General features: G+C 35.6%; 1 protein-coding gene across 1 annotated transcript in view; it reads right to left on the bottom strand.

The window, feature by feature from the left end:
* The window catches only part of SLIT3 (slit guidance ligand 3), a 502,670-nt gene that overhangs the window by 41,640 nt on the left and 435,680 nt on the right, over positions 1–25,350 (bottom strand). Inside the window, exon 28 of the mRNA XM_070934106.1 lies at positions 10,423–10,562. Within this exon, the coding sequence (XP_070790207.1) occupies positions 10,423–10,562 (140 nt within the window). The remainder of the gene's footprint in view (positions 1–10,422; positions 10,563–25,350) is intronic.

The raw sequence follows: 25,350 nt of genomic DNA, 5'->3' as shown, positions 1-25,350 counted from the left end.
TCAAGAACCTGCAGATTTTATCTGAAGAATTGGGATTGATCCTGTCCATTAGCAGTACTGATACAGTGGTTCATTTATTGTGAACCACACTTTCATGGGGAAAATGAGTCTAATGATGTGGATAATGGTCATGGAACATGTGCCATTTTAATGTACCATATTTTTCCCCACTATAATTTGCATCATCTCAGTAGAGCAACCCCAATTTCACAGTAGAATATCACATGGACACACATTCACACTTCTAGCTTGTATTCAGTCTTGTGACTGGTGCAAAGAAAACAAGCAATTCATTTATCATTATGCTGAATGACACTGGTGGTATCAAAAGATTTTGACTATATGTTGATTTTTTTTTAAAAAAAATCCCACAATAATATAATAATATGATTCAAAACCTCAATGCTAAACAGATTTAAGGAACCGTGGTGACACAGTGGTTAGAGTGCAGTACTACCGGCTAAATCTGCCAACTGCCAGGAATTCGATCCTGCCATCTCAAGGTTGATTCAGCTTTCCATCCGAGAGGTTGGTAAAACGAGGATCCAGATTGTTGAGGGCAAGACACTGATTTATAAACCCATCTAGAGTGTCGTAAAGCACTATGAAGTGATATATAATCTAAGTGCTATTGCTATATAACACTGAATGAAGCATGTGCTTAAGGAGCAAATAATAGTCCACACCCATCAGAACTGCATTCTTAAATAAAATGTTCTCAAGTACAGATAATAGTGCAGCTGATTTTTGTTAATACCTATTCAAAATCTTGTTTTGTACTTCTAGTTTCTAATAATGAACAAATGATTCACAATGATCAAACCCATAATCTTCTGAATAATAGTGTTATAATAAAATTCTATACTTGACTTATTTTTTTTTTTACTAATCTCTTACATTTCCTGAACAATTTCAGCTGTATTGTAAGGTTTCATATCAAATGATTCCTGCATAAAGGTTCTGAAATGCATTTCATTTCAGTTACAATCTTGCACATATTTGCGCACATATGCACACTAATAACATAACTCTCAATGGCCAAAATTAAACTGTAAAATATGTTATCAGAATTTTTATTGTGCTAATTATTACCTTAGTAGTAAAAAAACCCACACCTCAGCACCAAAATCAAATAACAGCACCTTCATTATTGCCAATTACCATTACCACTGGAGTCCCAAAATTGGCTTAATTATTAATTGTACAAGATTCCTCCCAAAACTTCACCGGAAACACATGGAGTTCGTTCATAAATTATTTATGGCTGTCATTTCCCTAGTATAGAAACAGTGTTAACAATTGTCCCAATGAATATCCAAGAAGCACAGAACTGTATGTTACTACAATATGACCTCCAGCTACTTTCAGTTTAGTTCATAGCTTGTTGCCCATTTGCTGAAGGCATCCCAAAGCGTTAGGTCTATCATGTATCAAGCTGAAATTTTCTTATAAAGCAAAGAAAAAAAAAATCAGTTTGTCCAGTACTGAAACTGGTACCAATCCAGTTGATGCCTGCTCTGTTTATGCAAATGTAAAGAAAGAGCTTTATTTTTTTAAAAAAATTAGGGACTCAGTCAAAATGGAACATTATGGACATGAGCCTTAATAATTGTTAATTATTTCTGACAATTATTTCTGAAAGAAAATAAATGCTGACATTTTAGATATTATCAGCAATGTAAACAAATGCTAATAGAAATTTTTGGAGATTGCAATGTACCTTTAGGTATATTCTATCAAAACGTTAACACACATACACACACACAAAATCTAGATCTGTAGACAAGTACACAATATATACATACACAATTTACATAATTTTACATATACATATTTACATATTACATATTTATATATGTATACACACACACACAAATACACAAGGTATATATATTCAACATATATTCTATGTATAATTATATGTATGTGTAAGTTTGCTATATTACATATACTTTAAGTTAAATAACAGGATGAGATCGTGAATTTTTGTTTCATCTTCCAAATATCATCTTCCAAAAAGCAGCTAGTGGTGATATGTGGCTATTCTGGTATTTAAATATAGGATGCACTGCCTTAAGTGCCTCCAACACCTCTAGCATGTAACGGTATAATACTATCTTTACAAATTAATAAGCCTATAATAACTGAATGCACTAAGTTGGAAGGTAAAGAATAAAGAATCAGAATGGCTAATACATAATCCTGAACAAAAGTCACACTGGCATCATTGTAACTTTCATATAGGTTTAAAATGAAATCTACAAAACTTTAAGATTTTACATGTATTGAACAGGGTCAGCTAATTATTGGAGATGTAATTCTTAAAACTAACATTGTTTCATATGATATGGCCATATGCTATTATAGCCATAATTTCATATATTCATTTGGTTAATGAAGACTCAGTCTATATTGTGCAAGTTTGTATTCTCTTTAATTATTTACTAATGATTTCAATTTGAAATAGATAGTGTATGCTATGATAGAGAAAATCTTACAAGAATGGAAGAATATACTTTTTCTATTAATTATACCGTGATTTAGAAAACTTAGAAATAATTTACAAATATTTATTATAAATAATGTAATGTCAAACTTTTGAAATTTGGAATGTGTATATGAGTTTTTGTTTCATTTTTCATGTTTTAATAATATTAACAAACTTAAAGATAAAGTTTGGGATGATATATATTTGAAGCAATGCTAGTTTTTGATTACTGTATGATCATTTCCTTGCATGTAAATTGAGATACTTTTTATTTTTGAAATTAAATATATTTTATATTGGTCAAACCTACATTGCTTATTGTAAGTTATATTGGTGAATAGGACAAGCAAGTCTTCCTTAACCTGTTACCATTGAAATGCAGATGACTTTGGGCTATTTCTTCTTTCCCAGTCTTAGGAAGAAGGCAAATCCATTTCTTAGTCACTTCTCAAAATATTGTAATTTGTTCTGATTTAATTTATTGTGTTTCACAGGGAGACATATACAGCAAACATCCCTGACTTGTTGACAGGATTAGGATAACTTTTTAATTTAAGAGACATTCCACTTTAACAGACATCCCACTATCTTATGAGCCAAACTATTACTTTTAATGAAGTATGATCTAGATAATTCCAACACTATAATAATCCATTCAAATACTTTGGCCACCTAATGAGAAGGAAAGACTCACTGGAGAAGTGCCTAATGCTGGGAAAGATTGAGGGCAAAAGAAGAACGGGACGACAGAGAATGAGGTGGCTGGATGGAGTCACTGAAGCAGAAGGTCTGAGCTTAAATGGACTCCAGAGGATGGTAGAGGACAGGAAGGCCTGAAGGAATGCTGACCATGTCGCAATGGGTCGGACATGACTTCACAACTAACAACAACAAATAATTATCCATGTTATACTTGAGGATTAGTTGATACAGCTACATTTTAAAGGCACTCTGAAAGGCATTACTGCCTTTCTTTGGATTACCTGTTTGACACACCTGATCTATTGGATATATAGTTGTTTGCACTCACCATACGACCTACTTCTCAATAGCTAAATCCTTTCTGCCCTTAACTCAATGAGGAAGAAGCAATATTGTACATTTAATTACCAAACACTAGAAGTCATAAATGGTATGTATTCTGTTATGATAATTCCATTGTGGAAAGCACAATAATTAAATGAAATCAAATGCATGCAAATATTTTCTAGTCTGCTGGGCTGGCTTTTGTTTTGTAGTCATTAGAGGCCACAATGAATCAGCATTAACATATGTTCCTAGCAGTTAATCCTACATGGGTTAAAGGCCTGGAGACCCTCCCATGTTTCATTTGCCAAAGAACAATGCATTTTCCACTAAGGAAAATTTGCTTTCTAAAACTCTCTTCTGCCAAAAACACTTCCAGGCATATAAATCATTTCAGGAATCAAACATAGTCACAAAGAAAAGAACAGGTACACATTCATTGCAGATTAAAGATTAATGCTAGTATAACCACTCATTTGATAAAAAACAAAAACCAGCCTATTGAATTTAGTTTTTGAGGAGCCATACACTATAAATAGTAAAAGTCCTACTTGTGTCAAAAACATCCTTTGATATTTTAACAGGTTTTTATTTAATAGCTAGGATAAACTTTTGACAATATCCAAAAGAAAGTATTTTCTTCCAGTGAATATATATAATTTTTATTAACAAAATTTTAAAATAATAAATACAACATAGAAATGTTGAAAGAGAAGGGTATGAAAAGTGTGAGGAAATGAAAAAAAAATGCAGATAAAGAAAAAAGTTATAAAGAAGTACTTGCTGGTTTTATTTTACTTAGTCTAAGGTTACTTCTCCATTGAATTTTTAGACACAGTTTAGGTTCTGTCTCTCAAACACATACACTCCAGCAGATATTAATAAATATCCAAGACATTCTTAAAATTTAATCATGAGAGACTGGTTGTATTTGATTCTTGCAACAATCACATAATTCTCTTGGCATAGAAATAAAATTCCTTCTTTTTAACTGGCAATATTATAGTTACTTCAAATAGGGATGGTTAGAGTTTTCTACTTTAATATTTTAAACTAGATAAAAGCAGAACTTGGCAATTGTTTTTAGAGCAAGACAATTATCTAAAAGCATTCTACTTTAAAACAATGTAGATTCCTATTTCATTAAACTATACTTTCTTTGTCACTTCTCTTTTGATAGCTTCATGATTTAATTCAAAGATGGGGCTTCCATAACATCTCTACAAGCAGACATGCTACTCTTCCTGGGGGGAAACAATGGTTTCAGATGAATCCAAAACTCTTTTCAAATATAGCTCACAGAATGGCTCAAAGCCGTATCTTACTAACAAAGTAATAAAAAAATCAGATTTACCAGTATTATCAAGAAAGACTTTCTTGAACTACAAAGCAATGATCTATGTAACATAAATGAAAATCTGAGCCCTGCAACTGAAATATTGAAGGGAAAAGTTCTAAACCAACCTCAAGAGGCTTGCAAGTGAGCATAGTTATGAAACTAGGAGCAAATCACAAGCAGTCTTCCTTCTAGCTTTTTTTTTTTTTTGTATTAAATTTAAGCGATTCTAATTAAAGATAATAATATTCCCTGGAAGCCATTATTGCATTGAAATAATTGTCCATGCTCTGGAAAACTGCTACTGGTTAGTTCAAGGTATTTCTTGGTAAAGTTTAAACTTAAATTGGAATTAGTTGGGGCAGTATTTTCCATATACTATCAGTTTTATTCCATTGGATATTTCTTCTTCTTCTTCTTCTTCTTCTTTTTTTTTTTTTTTACAAAGAAAGAAGATTTAATAAAGTGCACAATATAATTTTACAAATTAGCTAGCAAAATAATTTATAGGGTCATCCAATACAGATTAGAGCCCTGCATTGAAAAGGGGATGCCAGATGTTTATGCTAATTTTAGAAAAGGCCAAAGAGCAAAATACATTACTGCTGATGCATGTTGGATAACTGAGAAAGTCATATAACCCCAAAAAGAAAATAGAAAGGTTTTTAATTGAATTAGGAATGTGCTTAGAAGAATGGAAACAGCAAGGGTCATCCATACGTTTGTTCCAGGGACGGGTTTCAAAACTTGTCGCTACTGGTTCGCTCGTGGATGCGCACGACCTTGCACGTGTGCAACACTTTTGCACATGCGCAGAAGTATCCAGGCGGGTGGGTGGAACCTCCCACTGCTGCTGCTATCAGTTTGCCTGATCTGGGACGAACCGGGAGCAATTTTGCATAAACCATGTTTTGGTGTCTCCAAATTGGACACTGTGTTTACCCACTTCCTCTTTTAACTACTTATAAGGAAGGTACTTATCATTAAATCAACCTATAGGACAATATTTCATGGAATTAAAAATCAAGAAAAGTAAACAAAAGGAATTTAAAGGACTTATCTGGTCAAGGTTAGGTATATGTTCCGGTTTCTGATAGCTATTATTGGGGTGTTTTTTTTTTTAAAACCAGGACTGAATGACAAGGCTTTAAAGATCAATTTATAAGTGGGGATAGATTTGTTGCTTCATTTTTTAGAGAAAGTGATAAACTGGAATATAAAATGGATTAGATTCAGATTAAAATATATTAAAATATATTACGTTAGCTCTTAATAGACTGGCTGATTAGAACTAAAGGATGAGTTTTTATCAATTGATTATTGATAAAAGATGAGATATAGGAAGAAGACTTCTTTTTACTGAAATATTGGAGGACATGGTTTATACTTATCTGAGAGGAAGGGTGATTCTTTATAACTGGAAACACTAGGAATTGAACCTTCATAGGAGAGAGTATATGGCTATTGTTGTTTGTACAAAGCTATTGTTTTTCAAATAAACAGGAGACTCTTTTCTTGGAGTAGAAGGGAAATGTTAGCAAACTCCAAAACTGTTAATCTACCTCTGTCTAGACAGACAGGCAATAATTTTCTAAATTACTAGCACAGCTGAACATCCAGCCTCTTGCCAGGTTGTTGCAGTGGTTGGACACAGTCTGACTCTTTCTAGAGTTAAATTATGCCCAATTTGAACAAGCGCACACATTGGTTCAAATCACATTTAAATAGATACAACCTATTCTTTTCTATGCCTATCTCCTTTTCCACCACTGTTGGAGTAAAAATAATTTAGCCACTCTCTTTAGGGAAGTTTGTTTTTATTGACAATACATTCTGTACTTTATGTCTAAAATTCTAAACAAAGGTGCCTCATGTGGTTTACAATGCAGTCAAAAGCAAGATTAAACAAAATTATGAACCAAAAAGTAAAAGAAGCCACAGAGGTCAGAAATAGAGAATATTAATATGAATGATTTGCCCTGCCATATTTCAATCATAAAATCAGATCAACACAAAATTGAAAAGAATCTGGATTTCAATTAGTTCAGTTAAACTCAAGTAGTTCCTGTAGATTTTATGACTCATATTGGAAAGAAATTTGATTTTAACATACGTTTAGGAAAATATTTTATGATTAAAATATACAAAGGCAATTAAAGAAAGAATGTTCACGGTTGCCATGCTACAAAATATGAACACAAGATCTAATTTCAAAGATTGCTTTGGTAAGGCCAGACTTGGAATACTGCATTCAGTTTTGGTCGCCTTGATGTAAAAAAGTTGTTGAGATGCTAGAAAGAGTGTAGAGAAGAGTGTAGAGAAGAGCAACAAGGATGATTAGGGGACTGGAGGCTAAAATATATGAAGAATGGGTGCAGGAACTGGGTGTATCTAGTTTAATGAAAAGAAGGACTAGGGGAGACATGATAGAAGTGTTCCAATATCTCAGGGGTTGCCACAAAGAAGAGGGAGTTAAACTATTCTCCAAAGCACCTGAGGGTAGAACAAGAAGCAATGGGTGAAAACTAATCAACTAAGTTCTAAGCAACTTAGAACTAAGGAGAAATTTCCCGACAGTTAGAACAATTAATAAGTGGAATAACTTGCCTCCAGAAGTTGTGAATGCTCCAACACTGGAAGTTTTTAAGAATATTGGATAACCATTTGTCTGAAGTGGTGCAGGGTTTCCTGCCTAAGCAGGGGGTTGGACTAGAACACCTCCAAGGTCACTTCCAACTTTGTTATTCTATTCTATTCTATTCTATTCTATTCTATTCTATTCTATTCTATTCTATTCTATTCTATTCTATTCTATTCGCTATTTTTTAAAGGCAAACTATTGGTATGCTGCTTATCATTATTTTGTGGTGTCTAAGATTGTTTTTGGAAATCTGCTTGTGTAATTTGCCATATTTTCATGTTTTTATTGATGATTAGATTACTCATTGAAAATTCAGCATTAAACAGTACGTTATGTCTTATGTTTATTTAGATTTAACCATTTCTTTTAGGATAATCAATTTAGAATTTTGGGCAGCAATAAGACTATATATCTCATAAAATATGTTTTCTTACAGACAAAAAATCGATACAGTAAAACAAAGGGGAAAAAAAAGGTAGAAGACAATACCTTATTTATTTAGTAAAATAAGCCTGCACTTTATTTTTACCTATTAAGAAAGATCAATAACAAAAATTTAAAAGCAAATATACTTTTTTCGTTCATTACAAATTGAATTAATTTGTTAATTAATACACATTATTCATATATAGGGGATCACGTTGTGACAACCATTGGCTCAGAGTCTCAATTTCTAAACTGGGGTCAAGTTCAACCATTACAAAAATTTCTGGCAGAAAGATGGCTAATTGCAGCAGTTCATTTTCAATCAGGATGAAGGTTTTCAAAGCCAACTATTTACATAAGCATCCCAAAAGAGCCCAACAAAACATTTTAAGTTTGAGAAATTTTAGATTTTCTTACCAGCTCACTCAAACATAACACTGATTGAATCCCATGTTACGTAATATTCTCTAGGTTATAAGGGGCCTTTCTCTAAGTGTCCAGAGCTCAGAGAGTAACATGGCCAGTTCACATTTTTATATTTAAAAGAACATAGAAATTTTTTCATCACAGTACTGCGAATGTGACAGCTTATGATTTGGTGGCTTATATTCTTAAATTGTTGGACGAATGCAATTACAGTTTCTAAAATCAGGGAGCAGAGTTGAGAAACTGGGTGGAAGAGAAAAAATGAGGAGACTTCTTCAAACATTCGAGATTCTGCATTGTGTGAATTAGGGCATGACTGCTAAAAATACCATGTGTCAGAGTAAAGGTAAAAACCAAGCAACTGTCATTTAAGCACAGGCATATATTTTATTATTTTCTGTATTGCTCTTTGTTTTCTTCTTAGGGACATTTGAACAAAATGCTTTGATGTTCCCTGTAGTTTTCAAATGGATATGGATGTTAACGTGCAGGCAATAAAACAAATAAATGTAGAGTTGTTTGCTGAAATAACTGACATATACAGAAAGATAGATTACTTATTGAAAATCTCTATTTTTGAACAGGAACCACTTTGCCAGTATTATTACATGTGAAATAGGAACCTCTATTCCCCAAACCTTAGAATAAGTGGCATCACATCAAGGTGCGAATTTAGAATATATAAGACAAAAGAGCACCACTGAAGGAAACTAAAGGCCCATTAAACCCTGCATAAATGCATACAATATGTTCTTTATTATGATCAATGACCCATTCAAATCTTAAAGTGGCCTAAAACAGAAGGAAAAGAGCAATTATATCCCCACATTGATCTTTTGCAATATCTGCCTCTATTTGTGATGTTGGATTAATACAGCATAGTTACAGTGGAATTATTTGCAATACAGAAATGAAGACAGTTTTCACAATTTACAAAAATAGGTCTATGAGTATGCATGTATGTATGTATGCATATATATCCATATCAGTGGTGGGTTTCCCCCAGTTCGGACCGGTTCTATAGAACCAGTAGTAAAACTGGTGGGAGGCTCCGCCCACCGACCCCAATGTCATCAGAATGCTTCTGCGCATCCGCAGAAGAGCGCATGCATGGGGCCCCATTGCAAACCGGTAGTAAAGGTAAGTAGAACCCACCCCTTATCCATATGCATGGATCTGGAGCAAACTCCATGCTTTCTATTGCTCTTATATGCTACCAACAATCTTAGGGGTCCCAGAATGCTACAGTCAGGCGAGAAAATGGATGAGACTTTCAGAAGATTGCAATAATGGTAAAGCTCTAAGGCAAAGTACTCACACTGTAATGCTTCTGAGTGAAGAGCATACATCTTAAGTAATAACTAATATACCAACATTTTAGATACAGAAATACATACATATATAAACACAACATTCCTGGAGATGTGTATAGCACTAAGAAAAGAAAATTCTCTGCCAATAAATACCATAAATACTTTCCTAAATATCCGAAACCAACCATTTTTAAAAAGCCTAACCTCCAACAATTACTTCTTCTTCTTCTTCTTCTTCTTCTTCTTCTTCTTCTTCTTCTTCTTCTTCTTCTTCTTCTTCTTCTTCTTCTTCTTCTTCTTCTTCTTCTTCTTCTTCTTCTTCTTCTTCTTCTTCTTCTTCTTTTGCTAGGGTAAGAATCATTTCTTTTCTATGCTACATTGATATCCAGTCCAATTTTTCCTCAGTTACCCTGGTGGAAAATAATCCTTACTCTCTTCCTTTTCTGATGCACTTTTGACATTATTTGCTGCACCTGTTTAAGTGGGGAACCACATTCCAAAACTAAAATTGCTGTAACTGAAGCATAATTAAAACTATATGAATTAATATAATGATTCCCCATGTGTTTTGCTCCCTCTCATGAGGGAAGATGCAAGCAGTTCAGATTGTGGCATTCTTATAAAGTCTGTCCCCACCACCACCCCCAGTAGTAGTCAAGCAAGTTCTCCTAGCATGAAAAAAGATCCGTTAAGATACATGAGACTCTATGTGACATCTGGAGATGTTTTTTTCCTAAAATCTCTCAAAATGATATGTATAGCTGACCTGTATAGTTGGGTAGGCAAAGGCAAGCGTAATTGTTTATCCCATCCATACATGTTGAGTTGTTCTCACAATCGTTATCTTCACAGTCATCTGGATTCAGTTCACATTTCTTCCCTTCAAATCCAGTAGGGCAGGAACAGCTTTTAACATAGAAATAAAGGAGATATGGACATTAACTGGCATGTTGGGCTAAAATGACTTAGAAACAGGAACTGAGTATCCAATCACACATACAAACAAGAGGGCAAGTCTCTGAAGATCAAGGGATACTAAATTAGAAAGTTTATGCAGATTCTAACTTCAGCACATAAGCAAAAGTTTCTCAGGCTGAGGTAATTTTTCATAATTTAATATTTACATTTTATCACAGAAATTAAATCTGAGGAGCAGGACTGTAAAAAAAAGAGGGGGGGATAAGAAGACACCATTAAAGAAAAATAGTGGATCTTTTAATTAAGACACATAGCTACATCTGGGATTGCCCAGATCTTTTCAATTCTGCCATATGATGTAGTTTAGCAATTCAATGGGCAGATGACAAGTCCGGATGCATACAGATGGCAGAACAGCTTCAGTGAATTTTGTAGTTTGTTCCAGATTCATGCTTCACATTCTGGCAGCACACATAATTGTAGATATATTCAATTGTTTTTTCTGGATACCCAATAAGAAGGCCAATTCATGCCTTAGCAGTAAATCTTTCCTGGGTTATGTAACTTTAGGCATCAAGGCTATATGTATGTGTTGTATTACATTTTATTGTTTTATTACACACAGCCACAGCCACACATATCTCCCTCCCTCCCTCCCTCCCTCCCTCCTTCCCTCCCTCTCTCTCTCCCTCTCTCTCTCTCCCTCTCTCTCTCTCTCTCTCTCTCTCTCTCACACACACACACACACACACACACACACACACACACACACACTATCCATAGTGTTTAGAAATAAACATGTATGCAGTAGAAATAGCAGGAATAGTTTTTTTTCTGGGTCAAAACTAAATTGGAGAATACAGCTAAGGTGTGATAAGCATGACTTGATCAAAACCGTATTCATGAATTTTAACAATCTGGCATTATTTATATAATAATGTCAGTAGTGCTGAACTTTACTGATGAACTTAAAGGTACTAAATATTCTGATGATAATTACTTCTGAAAACACCAATTTCCCTTTTATAATTTTATTTTGAAAACATATATACTGCAAAATGAAGAAGAAATACAATACCACAAATGTAACCATGAAATATTGTAAGGCCTGGTGGAAAACTATGTTTTAGTCCTGTTGTACCATAACAAGAAAGGAATTTGCTTTGACTTCAGTCACCATTTCTTCCATAATATGGGATCCAACCCAGAAAAATGAAATTAGCTATTGGCAGGATTTGCAAAAGGTACCATACTTGTACAGAAGGACTATGTGGAAGTGGAATTCCTCTAAATACTTTAGGCCTAAGCTATATAAGTCTTTATGTATAATTGTATGTATACTGCATTGAAGACAATAAACAGTTAGTGAAACTGCTTTAACAGGGACAAATATAGGATTTTCAAAAAACATTGCCTATTCTTGTGCTGCTCTTTCCAATTTGCACAATAGTTTCAAATGCTGTTCCAAGAAAAGCATATTACAATAATACAATTCTCAGGTTTTAGCACAAAAGACAGCTCCTTTGTCCCCAGGTGGAGATGTCCCATGTTTATGAGTTGAAACTCAGAAAAGACAATTCTAGCTTCTGTGGCTCTATGTGACTGTTCAACATTAGTGATGGGTTAGGAAAACCTTCCCCCTGCTGAAAATGTGTGACTTTATTCCTTTGTGTTTGTGTTTGGCTTTGTTTTTGTCAAATTTCCCATCTTCATCCATTTGTTACATTTTTTCTGTTACATTGTTTTTAATGCATTTTTTTTTATCTTGAACTGCCTTGGGAGTCAGAAATCATAGCTATTTAAATAATAACGTAATACTTAAAGAGAACATAGGAATCTTGTCTGTCAACTCCTAAAGTCAAGCCCCCAGCAACAGTAAAAGTCATGCCTTCTCCATGTTTAGTTTGGATTGTTATTTCACATTTGCTCCTTCGCTGGTTTGGAGACCCTCAGAGGCCTGAAAGATGTGCAGTCCCAGTTTCACAGAAAAGGAAAGAGAGAACATGATCTAAGAATGAAAACTGGTAAGGTGAGACTCTGTGATTCCCAGCTTAGAGAAGTTATTATGCTATTATGAATCAACTACCTATGCAGGCTGCCTTGTATCCATTGATTCAAGTAGAAAATTTGAAGAATTATACATTTTAAATTTTGGATCCCAAACACAGTTACTTTTTTTTTTAGAATGAAATGGCCAATGATGGCCATTGGCTTAGGACCTGGTTATCTACGGGACCTGCTACCACCAATAGCCTCCCAATAGCCTCCCACCGGCCAGTACGCTCCCATAGAGAGGGGCTCCTCTGGGTGCTGTCGGCCAAACAATGTCGACTGGCGGCCCCTAGGGGGAGAGCCTTCTCTGTGGGGGCACCTACAATCTGGAACGATCTCCCCCCGGAGATACGGAGGATCCCAGATCTTCGCACCTTCCGTCGCACGCTTAAAACGTTTTTATTTCATCAAGCTGGCCTGGCCTAAATCTTCTCCTTTTTAAAATTCAAATTTTAAACACAAAGTTTAATCTGTTTAATTATGGGGTATTTTAAAATTCAGCCTAAATTATTTAATTGTTTTAATTTATTTTAAATTTTGTATCTCTGTGTTTTATTCTCTGGCTGTTCACCGCCCTGAGTCCTTCGGAAGAAGGGCGGTATAGAAATTTAATAAAATAAATAAAATAAAAATAATTCATTGTTGAGGGTTCATTATTATCGGTAAATAAAGATAGTAATCTATCTGGAAGTGCATCTCCTGCCAAAGAAGGTTTGAGTTAGAGACTTTTGATTTTTGAACTCTCATATGAGCCCTGATAGCTTGACAGACTTTGCTATAGTCTTTACTATAGCAGGTGATCAGATGCCTAGGGATCATGAATGTAGACCCTCTAGGGATTCTACTATCAACGAAGGTGCTAGTCTCTTGCTCTAGTTCCAAAACCAATCAATGACACATATGGACTGAAACAATTTAGAGGTTGAGCTCAAGGGCAGGATTTTCTGATTCTCATTCTAGTAAAAAAATATTTTGTAAACAAGGAGCAGATGGCAGAAATCTTCAAGGTTAGGAAATAAGTATCCATGTAGCCACGGATTCAAATAGGCAGAAGGAAGAGGATTCATCTTTTGGAACTAAAGGGAAGGATTCCTAGACATTGTGAAGTGAGAACTTTTAGGCTTCCTAATTCTCTGCATTTAGGTAAATCAATTTACCTAACTTTTTTGAGTCTACTTGGGAATATGGAACAGAAAACATCTAATCATTGTACCTGGGAGGCCTTGCATAGATAGCCCAACATATGAAGAGATTCAATCACAATCAATAACACCACCTCATTACCAGTCTGCCAAAGATTCTGCAGTCATTGTGGAAGCAAGTGCAACAGTTGCAGTCCCCCCCATACAAAGGATTTCCTTTCCTCATCAGTATGGGAATCTGACCAAATTTACTGCTTTCCTCACTCAATATGAATTATAGATCTTCCTAAGATCAAATTACTTCCTTATCAAGTGAACCATCATGGGATTTATAATTAGCCTAATGACTGAAGGATGTGTAAAATGAACAACCCAGTATAGCTCAGATCTAGCTGGTGCAACCGGAACATTTCATGGTACACCTGAGAACTAACTTTAAAGACCTTGTCAAGCAAATGACTTGAGACTGTGAAAACCATTGCCTATGACAGGTGAAGCATTTAGAGAGGAAATATATTGATGAGATGGCTATTAGCTCAGAATGAAAGAGGCTGAACTGACTACCAGATGAAATAGAGGACACAGTCATTTATCAAGGTGCCTGATTAACTTTGACAGCATTAATCCAGGTCTGCTTGAACATGAACAGAAAAGTAAAGGACTTGCAGCAGAATATGAGAATATATTAATGGGAAAGGTAGACATCATTATTCTCCTTCATTCCCTCTATCTCCACACACTTTCTCTAACCCTGAATATCAGAAAAAGGAAACACATCATATATACAACATCTTTCAACAAAATGGATATATTATTGCAACTTGATCAAAAAGCTCCTGATCACTCAATCCAATATAGCACAGCCAGCAGAAGCTCTGAAGAGGATTCTTCACTGCCATACATCAAAAACATCTCAGGAATCACCAACAGATTACAATCACATGGCATCACCATAGCAGCCAAACCAATTAAATTCCTACAAAACATCCTAAGTAAACCAAAAGACCCAGCAGCCTCAAAAGAAGAAGAAAGCATATAGTGTAGGAATTGCAACGGCCACTATGTACTGTAGGGCAAACAGCCAGAAGACTAGCAGAACCCATACATGAACATCAATAGAAGACATGATGAAAGCTCCTTAATATCACAATACATGGACATAATTAATATTAGTTTCAACTGGGAAACTGTGGGCATCCTAAACCAAGTCAAGTCCAAAAGCACTAGAGAATTCCTGGAAGCCTGGCACTCACACAAATTGGCCATCAACAGGCACATAGAGATAAACATACCATTCAAAAGAGACAATCAAAAAGCTAAAAAGGAAACAAAAAGACCAAATACCTTCTCACCAGCAATCAACACCCAGATAAGCAGGGATTAACCTCAAGATTAATTTTAAACCAACAATCAAGAAGCAAACAATACTCCATAAAAGAAAGTATATCAGCTCAGACTTACATGCTAAAAGCAAACAATTTCCCAATCAAGGAATCACCAAGAACATTCCCACTAACATTGACAGGGCAAGCTACTAGTATAAAAAATGAGAGCAAACCCCACTCCCTACTACCACTGATGATGTTACCTAGTTTGGTAATGAATCATCTACCAGGAAACAATCAAGTTCAAAGAGCATCAAGAACTTCACAGACTTTTCATTTTTGTTCAGTGATTATTCAATTTTATTCTTGGGATCAAGGATAAAAAAAATACTACTTACTGATTGGTAATACAGAGTTAGCAGCTTAAAGCAATTTATCACAAAATTTACAAGTTACTTTCCTTTTCTCATTTCCAACCTGTACTCCTAACATTTTTGTCAAGATGGTGATTTCCTATCTCCATCCTTAGATGTCACTACACTCATCCCTTCATTTCTTAACTCTTAGAATGGATGTGGCATGCATTTTTACCAAATTGGATCTCAGAGCGCTCTATAGTCTATTTTTTATGAACGAGGAACATTAATAATTAATTTGACTCTCACTATGGGAATTCTGAATATATGGTAATGTTGTTTAAGTTGGTGTTCAATCTCTTGGTCTTTCAAAGATTCATGAATAATATTTTACAGAATTTTGGACAAGATTTTGACTGTCTATTTAGATGAGTTGCTGATTTATTCAAAGGATCTTTACACAGGTCAGTTTTGCCAATTCTCCCAAAATTTATGGTTGGGTCACTTTTGTGATTTAGATTAAGATAGAGAAATGTTTCTTTGATTTGCCTTTATTTGATTTGCCTATAAGATAGGATTCCCCCCACGGTATTTTTTTATTTATTTAATTTATATGCCACCCTTCTCCGGAGACTCAGGGCGGCTTACAATGTGCTAAGCAATAGCAATTTTGCCTATGTTTACCATAAATTAATTCTTAATCTTACTGCCCTTTTTTTCAACTAAACCTCAACATTTCCATTCGTGAACATGCATTCACTTCTCAACCCAATCCTCCCCCTCCTTATCCTTTCTCTTTCTTATACTAACCTCTGATTTTTCCCTGGGAACTGTGTTTCTACAATCGATATCAGACTTTGAGCACAGCACATTTTCCAGGAAATTCCTGGAACTGAAGGGATCAAACAAGCGTCTGAATAATGACCAAACCAAGATCTTCAAACTACCAAGGTCCCTGAACTCAAGCTTGCTTAGGCTTTTGCAGTTCATGAGTTATCTTAACCAGCACTTATATTTTTAGATGGGAATTAGAAAGTAATTAACCCCAAAGTTGATTTATGCAGACCTCTGCTTTAATGTGTATTCTCACTGTAAGGAGAAAATCTAACCCATTTATTGAAATAAAATGATTAACATTTGACTTCTTTACTGACCATCATTTATTATAAGACTATATAAAACTGCTCTTCATAGATGGCAGGACTTTATATTCTGTCTCCAGTGCTGTTCAAATAAACTTGGCCAAAGTAGATTGTGTGGTCTTCACTTGTCTGTTGGGTAATGGAGAATTTTCCCCGTCATAAAAAATGGAGGAACTAAATTCTCTGACTAATCAATATAGCTGAATTAAATGAGCAACAATAATTGCAAAATAAAAACAAGCGACTGTATGGAAGTTACTCCTGATACATCAGGCACATTTGATTATCTCTTATTTAGCTGGTAAGGCAACCCACTTCTCACCTTAGCAAAAGGAACAAGTCATTCTTCCCTCCGCCTTTTTTTTTTTTTTAGGAGAATAAGTTCAATGAGGTGAATAGCTGTGCAGCAGAACAAAGCAGTGCTTTACTAAAGCATAATTTTTTTAAAAGTGCCATAAAATGATGTGAAAGGATTATACAGAAGAGCTGCTTGCACTATTCATCTTACAGTGATTGCTCATAAGCCATAATATTGGAAGGAATGGGGATATAACTTTAGACAGGATGAAGGAAAACAAACTGCTTGAATCAATTCTGTTTAAAGGGCACTCAATCTGTATGAAATATTTTCTTTGCCTGTCGGCTATCTCATTAGAACCAATAAAATATGTCTTCTGTCTGACCTGGTGGTGATTCAAGAGATCACAAGAAGCAGATAGAGAAGTGAAGAAGAGCTGGCACAGCATCTTTTTTGCCAAGAAAAAAGTAAGAGGATAAAAGAACTCTAATTAAATAAAGTGATCCATTAATCATGTCTTCCGTTTCCATTACAAAATCATCTTTTTCAGGGGCTTATAACTCAGCCACAAAATTGTGCTTTACACGACAACATGGCATACAAGGTCTCAGTTTAGGAGGGCAGATTATTTCTTTCAGTTTAGAAGACAAATGGGGTGACCCAGTTGGTTATTTTTATTTTCTGCTTCTGTATGCCATCTGCCTGAACACATATAGGTAGACAATCAAAAGTATACCATTAAAAAGACTGGCAATGAAGGACTGCAGTCCTTCACACAGTATGTGTATGTACTGCAAATTTTCATTTCATTGATTTTAATTGCAGGTAATGGGCAATGACAGTACTTCTGACCAGAATTTCCACCATTAAGCAATGTTTAATATACAGTGCCGTGTGATTAGTGATGGTAATCCCAGGATCAGGGGTGAAATGCTCCCAGTTTGGACTGGATTGCCCAATCCGGTAGCGAGGGTGGCGGGCGGTTCGGAGAACCGGTAGCAAAAATCCCTGCCCCCTCCCCCATGCCCAGCTGAACTGCACGATCATCAGAGGCTTTTTTTAAAAAAAAAATTAAAGCATTTTTTCTACAACCTCTTCGGCCAAAAAAATGCTTTTAAAAGTAAAAAAAAAAGCCTCTGATTGGCCATGCCCACTCAGTCACATTACCTGCTCACAAAGCCACGCCCACAGAACCAGTAGTAACAAATTTTACATTTCATCACTGCCCAGGATGCCTTGTTGACATCATCAAGTGAGAAACCCAGGTTGTTAAGCAAGGGTCTCCTTGGAACTTGCTGTCAGGTACCAAGAAGGAAAGTCACTGAAGAAGCCAGCAGGAAGTCACAAGTCTCAAGCTTGCAAGCAGGTAGGTGGCCAGGTAGATGGCTGCTACTGACTGTGTGAAAATACAAAAGGGAATGGTGTGGCAGTATGAATGGGGTGGGGCTTGAGGATGGCTGCTGCAGAGTGTTGGAGGGTGAAGGAAGCTGCCAGAGTGGTTACACAGGTGCAGCAGGATTTGGGGGTTGATGTTGCATGAGGGTGTTATTGACGTGACAATGTGTGTGTAGTAGGGCTTGGGGTGGCTACTTAGGGTTCTGGCAAGCCACAACAAAAGCTTGGGGGTGCGGCTGATGTATGCAAGGGCGTGTGGAGAGGTGCAGTGCATGTGTGGCAAGCATGAAGGTGACCACTGAAGGATATGGAAGTTGCAGAACAACTTCCAACCTTCCCTGCTGGCTTCCCCAGTGACTTTGTTTTTGGAAAGCCAGCAGGGAAGGTCATAAATAGCAATCATATGACTGTGGGACACTGCAACCATTGTAAATGCAAGCTGGTTGCCAAGCACCCTGATCATGATTACATCCCTATGTGGACATGCTGGGATAGCTGTGACTTGTCATTCACAGGGCCATTATAACTTTGAGTGGTCACTGAATGAATGGTCATTAACTGAGTCACTACCTGTACTGTACAGATACAGTAACTACCTGTACTTCATCAATTAATCAAAAATTCTCCTTGGTGTTCTCTTTATTTGTCAGAAAATTCAACACATAGTTTAGATACTATGTATACATTCTTTGTTGATGAGATATGGGTTCAAAGGTCCAGTGAGCTTGACACTACTTGCAAAATATCTGCAAAAAGTATGTGAATTCTCTCATACATTTCCATCATGGGATTGGCATTTCATGAAATGCAAAACATATTTGCTTGCCAAACCAATGCTTCAATAAGCAAATGTGATCAATTGAAAGGTAGATTCCCAGGTATAATGGTGTAACCCAAAATATGGGAAAATAGGGTCAAGATGTTTGGCATTTCTGAAGATGAAAATACCTTTGGTCATGGAGAGTCACTAGGATAAATGAGTTATACATTTGAAGCCTAAAGCTAATAAATTTATGCCCCTCCTGCCTCCCCAATTGTGATAAAAATACAGATAGATTAAATATATGATGGATAGATAGATAGACAGACAAAAGAAAGAAAGAAGGAAGGAAGGAAGGAAGGAAGGAAGGAAGGAAGGAAGGAAGGAAGGAAGGAAGGAGGGGACAGAAAGACAGACAAATAAATATTCTGGATATGCCTATTAATATTATTGGACTTGGCCAAATCTATTAGGAGATTTATGTAGCTTCCCAACTAAATTATGCTCCTTTGTTTTTGATCGGTAGCAATGCTATCACCTAAAAGACCATTTGGTCCTGCTGTAGTACGATAACAAATTTATATTTCTTTTTCACTCAGAAATTGCACTTCAACATAAGGGCATAAATAAACTGTACAAAATGTAATGCTATTTTAGGGTCAGCTCTTTTGGTAAATTTTGATATGACTACACATATTGGAAGTACTAAATTACATTAGCTTGCTCTGATCAAGTAATTTAGTATTTGGATGATGTATATGTTGGCCAGATGTATTTGGTTTACAAATCAGCTGTTGTATTCAAACAGATTTTCTCTCTCTCCAGCAAATGTTTTAAGGCCCTTTGGCTAAATAACTATATGCACCTGCATATCAATTGGACACATTCAATAGTCCATAAAAATTGAACTTAACCATGGGACATTAACACAGTAAAAAATATATCAGCCTAGTTCCCCCACCCCTAAAAAAGTTTTTAAGTGAATATTGTGCTACTGGAAGTAAATGGAAGAATTTAACACCCTCAAAATTATATGCTCCAGCTACAAAAACAAAATTTCCAATAAACATAGGAGCTGTAAGGGTTTCTCTACAATGGGCATGACTCAGTCAGAATGAAATATTCCTGAACTCTATTTTCTTCAGTGAAAAATACTATTAAAATGTCAGCCGTAATTAAAAGGTATGCAAGTATGATTCTTTTGCTCATCATTTTCAGGTGGGATAGCTAAAGAGGATAAGCAAATATTTTTGCTATTATTTGTCTTAGTCGTAAGACTGTATATTTTTGCTATTATTTGTCTTAGTCATAAAATAAACAGAAATTATGTCAAAAGCTATTTTTATATCCAATTTTATTATATTCTATATCTCAAGATGAAAGGCTAAGACCAACTCTACTATTTTGAAAAAAAAATTATATGTAGGAGATTGAGCCCAAGAAAGGGGTCAAAGGCATTATAAGTCATGAGTCCCTGAATGCCCGCAAGAGATCTAAGTCCATCCTATCTTGAATGCCTTAACTCTTCTTCATTTCCCTTGACCATTAATAGCTCAGATTTTCATAGAGAACTTAAGCTTGCAATAAACCTTTATACTCCTCTGAACTGCCTGAATCTCCTGTATTCCCTGGTGCTTGACATTATATGCATTAATAATATCAGGATATTGGAAATAGCATCCTTTATGTGCTTACTTCTGGAGGATAGAAAGAAAAGGTGTGAAATGGGCACAAGTAATGTTTACTATGAATATTATTTTATGCAAAATAAAAAGAAGGACAAATGGTCACAAAGAGAAAGAAACATTGCAGACCAAATCATTTATCATTAAATGAATGATACAGTTGGAAGGGTACATTAAGCCAATAAATCCAACCTCCAGCTCAGCACAGGAATTCAGATTAAAGCATCTGTGACAATAGCCTCTTCTTAAACACATCACTGATTCCAGAACTGGCTTGTTCATATTTTGAGGTCATTTTACTAATATTCAGTTAGATTCTGCTTCCCTGTTGCTTAAGGCCTTTATTCTTTGTCCTGTACTTTAAAGTGCTAGAAAACAAATGTAAAACATTTGAAACATGAATTCCTAAAAGGTATTTACAATAGCCTTCCTTTCTCTAAGGGAACATTCCTAGTTCTTTGAGTCTCTTCATAAAAACTTCCAGTTGCCTAATCATCATTGCTGCTCTTCTCTGACCATGTTCCAATTTCTCTGAGGTTTTATTTTTCCTGAATGCTGGTGCCCTGTATGGTGTCCAGAATTAAATACCGTGTACAAATCATAGCAGAATATAGCAGGATGATGATTTCCTGTGATTAGAAATCATACTTATAGTGAGACACTTATAATGTGATGACTCTTTTTTTTTTGCAGCTGACTGTGCTTCTTTTCTGTTTGCAATTAATTGCTTTTCCAAGATATTTTGTATCCTATATATCCAGCAGACTTGTCTCAACTAAATATTATTTCATTACTTCTAGCAATTTTCTCTATCCAACAAATATGAAGATTATTTTCAGTTTTATTTCTGCCTTCCAGGACAATAGTTTTTCCACCCAATTTTGTATCATATTCAAATATGGTAAGCATTCTCTCACTATCTTCATACAAGACAATAAACTATTGAAGAATAGATAGTTCAGGACTGAACCTTAGGGCATGATACCTCTCAGGATTCTTTATCTTAAGTTTTCCTACTTCCACTTTACCATCTAAGTTTTTCTATTGGTTACCATCAAGTTAGGAAGAGTTTATCCTTTTGTGTCTTCCTCTGTCCTTTAAATAAAAATGGCATCATCAAATCATGTCAAGAACTATGCCTGACAAAGTTTGTCTCCCAAACTTTCTGATCATTTTTCCTTTAGGCCTTGCAGTTTGCTTTTGGACAGCATCACCTACAAGATAGCAGCCACCAATAACAGTATTGTTTTAATTCATTCCTCCAGAGAATTGTCAAATTGATTCATTTGGATTTCTGAGTAGGAGTTGATACTTTTAACACAGAGAGCAACTTTTCCTCCCTTTCTCTTACTTCTCTTCCTTTGAACAAATCATATCCTTCAGTTGCTCTGTTCTAATCATGGGATTCAACCCACCAATCTATTATTCATAGGAAATCAAATTTTCCTTCCTATCTTAAGAGTTTTAACACTTCTTGTTTGTTACCCATATTCTGAGCATTATTATATAGACAATGCAAGCTAAGAATTTTATGAACTAATGTTTTTTAAAAAAAATTAGGTATATTAATAAGCCCCATAAATAATTGTTCCATTTCTTTCCGGAGTAATCATCCTTATTTAAGGTCAAAGAAAGGCATACTTTTTAAGATTTTCACCTGATCCCACGCCTTTTAGTGACACCGTTGTAGCAGCATGTTACAACAACAAATATGAAAAGCAGTATTACCTGCTGTTTGGGCCTTTTATGCACAGCATGAACAGGAAGGGTATCAGAATGGAGTTCCAGTCAAAACAGAGTGAATTTCCTGGCTTATGTCACCACTCTGCTATTATTTAGAAGATAATTTTTCTTGTCTGTGATTACAGAATCCTTCAAGTTAAATCACTTGGCATTTCATATGGGAGAATAGCTTTGTCTTAAATTTATAAAAGCAAAGATTTGACAAGTTTGGCAGCTGAGCATGTGTATTAATATGTTTCACCGGGAGAGGGAAAGATATATAGAAAATATAATTTCTTTCACAAGCCATAACAACAGAACATTCCAAAGACGGCTTCCATATAACATTTCATGTGCATCAATGTTACTTATGGATTATCCCCCAAGATTTGATTCATTTTGAAGCACAATGGAAAAAGAAATGAACTACATGAGAAATAGAATACCAGCATTCTTTGTAATTGGATGCTGAGAATAAGACCACCCCTTGGCTCCGACTGATATCAAGAGAGACAGAAAGTATTCCTTCCAATCTCTGTTTGCCTAGCTGTTTAGATGTTTATTTATGTATGAAAAACTTCTTTCTTACAGGATCAACCATAAGATTATGTATTCATGACACAGGCCATCAATCCAGGATTTCTTATCTTCCTGGCTTGAAGCTTAAAATGAACTTAAAATGAATACCAAACTAAGAGTTTGATAGCACTACCAAAAATGTTGAATTTGAAGCTGGTTGTGGAGACTTTGGATTGAAAGCAGCATGCTTTTTGTCTATTTATATGGCTTCCAGAAAAAGGCAAATTTATATATTTATTTATAAAATTTATTGAGCGGTTGTCTTACCACAGGGTAACTTTGGGCAAATGGAGAGATAGAAAGTTTACTACTACTTGCCCTGGTCTTGTCTAAATAGACAAGGGATATAGAAAATAGCCTGGATAATGGTGAAGTGATATGAAAATATGGTGGAAGGGAGAAATTTCGATATTTCAGGAAAAGGTAAGCAGATCAATGACTAGCCTCAGTTCTTTTCTGGATGCAGCATGAACAAGGAAGTCAAACTGACAGCAATGGTGGACCTGCAATGCCAGATCCATTAGTGATAAAACACTGATTATTCTGAATGAACACATTGATTTTTCACATATCATAAAGACTTAGCAGTCAACAGCGGGAGAAGTTCATCTCTCTCAGCAAAATCTATGATCTTCTAGTCATGGATAGAAGAGCAGGGAAAATGGAAGGGATTTACCAATTCTGAAGTCATGCTGTTGCATTTGGCAGGCCAAGATAGTTTCGGGTTACTAATAATGTGTTGACCAACCAGCTAGCAAGGAACCTCTCCTCATGCCCTAGATGTAGCATTACCTTAGACTCCTTGTCTTAGGGGATTTTCATTTCTACACAAATTGTGTTCACCCAGTTGGTGATAATTATCAACTTGCCCCTATGAGTATCAGGGTGCTAGCAAGCAGCAAGATAAATGTTCTCTATGGTATTCTGTTGAGATGAGATTGATGATCTGAACATGGAAGAGCTCTGTAAAATGGACAGATAATTGCCAATGGATAAATCTCTGGAAGAGTGAAGGACTGGTTAAAGTGGCCTGAGATAGGAGCCTAATGAATCTGGATGTCTGGGCAATAACTTGTCAATAAGAGAGCACCTTTTAAAAACGTGTCCACTCTCACAGCCTCGTCTATGAGGTAATTAGAGGACTTTCTTCTGCATTACTTATGTGCATATGAATGCTTCCCTTTGTGAGTTTTGAAATGTGTGTATGTTGTATGGTGATCACCATCTCAGTGATTAACTACAAATTTAAAGTAGAAATACTAAAACCATAAAATAGCAATGACAGCAAATAGGTAAAATAACTAGAATAAATATTAACAGTTAAAGCCCTAACAAAACATTGCTTTTTTAAAAAAAGCTAATAAAATAGTTAGGCCTAATCAATAGAAGTGTCTTCATTAGACCACAAGTATGCATTACTGTGGTCACCCTGGGAGGTTACCAGTTCATGAACCATAGTTTTAAGATCATTATATTCCAGAAAGGGTAAAGTTGGCAAATCAACTAAAGCTGACAAAAGGTGTTCCTAATCATTTCTTCAATTTAGGAATCCAAAGAGATATTTGTAGCCAAAAGTCTTCTTCAGGGAGGATGAAATCCCATTCAGAACAGCTGATCTATCATCTCCCCTGAATTATAGACCCTTATAATAAGCTTCTTTGCCTTCTCTGGATTCAATTTCAATTTTTCTCTCATTTACCCTATTACTGTTTGCAGACAGGCATTCAGAGGAGCCACACCGGTTCCTGAAAAATAAAGCTTGATGTCATCAGCTTACTGATAGAACACAATTCCAAAACTTCTGATCTCCTTCAGTGGTTTCTTGTAGATAATTAAAGTGTTGGAGACTGAATAATGGAACCATTACAAAACTATGCCTTTCTTCCGAGGCAATGATATCAAAGGAAGCTGAGAGGTAAAAAAGAACCAATAGGTTGTGCTCCCTCTGTCAATCTCAACACAGAAATAATACATCAACCTAATCAAGGCAATCTCAATTATGTAGCCTAATTGAAGTCACTTTAAAATTGTCAAAAGGATTTGCTTCCTGCAGGTCTGTCTGCAGTTGAAAAGCACCTATCAGCTACCTGTCTAACCATGGGAGTTACAGACTGGCTCATAATCACCCATCTTTGAGGGATCCAGGCAGGCTTCTTAAGAAGAGCACTAACAACTGATACCCTTAAACAAGGATACATTCTGCTATTTTTTAGAGTGAGATTGTAACGGGCTGTAAAAGTAACCTTGAGGAACAGGAGGGAGAGTCAGAACCAAGACAATGTAAGGCAAAAGAAATTTTAAATTGAGAAACAATCTGAGA

Source organism: Pituophis catenifer, unplaced genomic scaffold (genome assembly GCF_029215685.1).
Source record: "Pituophis catenifer annectens isolate HBS135680 unplaced genomic scaffold, rPitCat1.0.hap2 SCAF_2, whole genome shotgun sequence".
Classification (NCBI taxonomy): Eukaryota; Metazoa; Chordata; class Lepidosauria; order Squamata; family Colubridae; genus Pituophis; species Pituophis catenifer.
The sequence above is the reverse complement of the archived record's forward strand: the minus strand, read 5'-3'. Positions and strand labels throughout refer to the sequence as shown.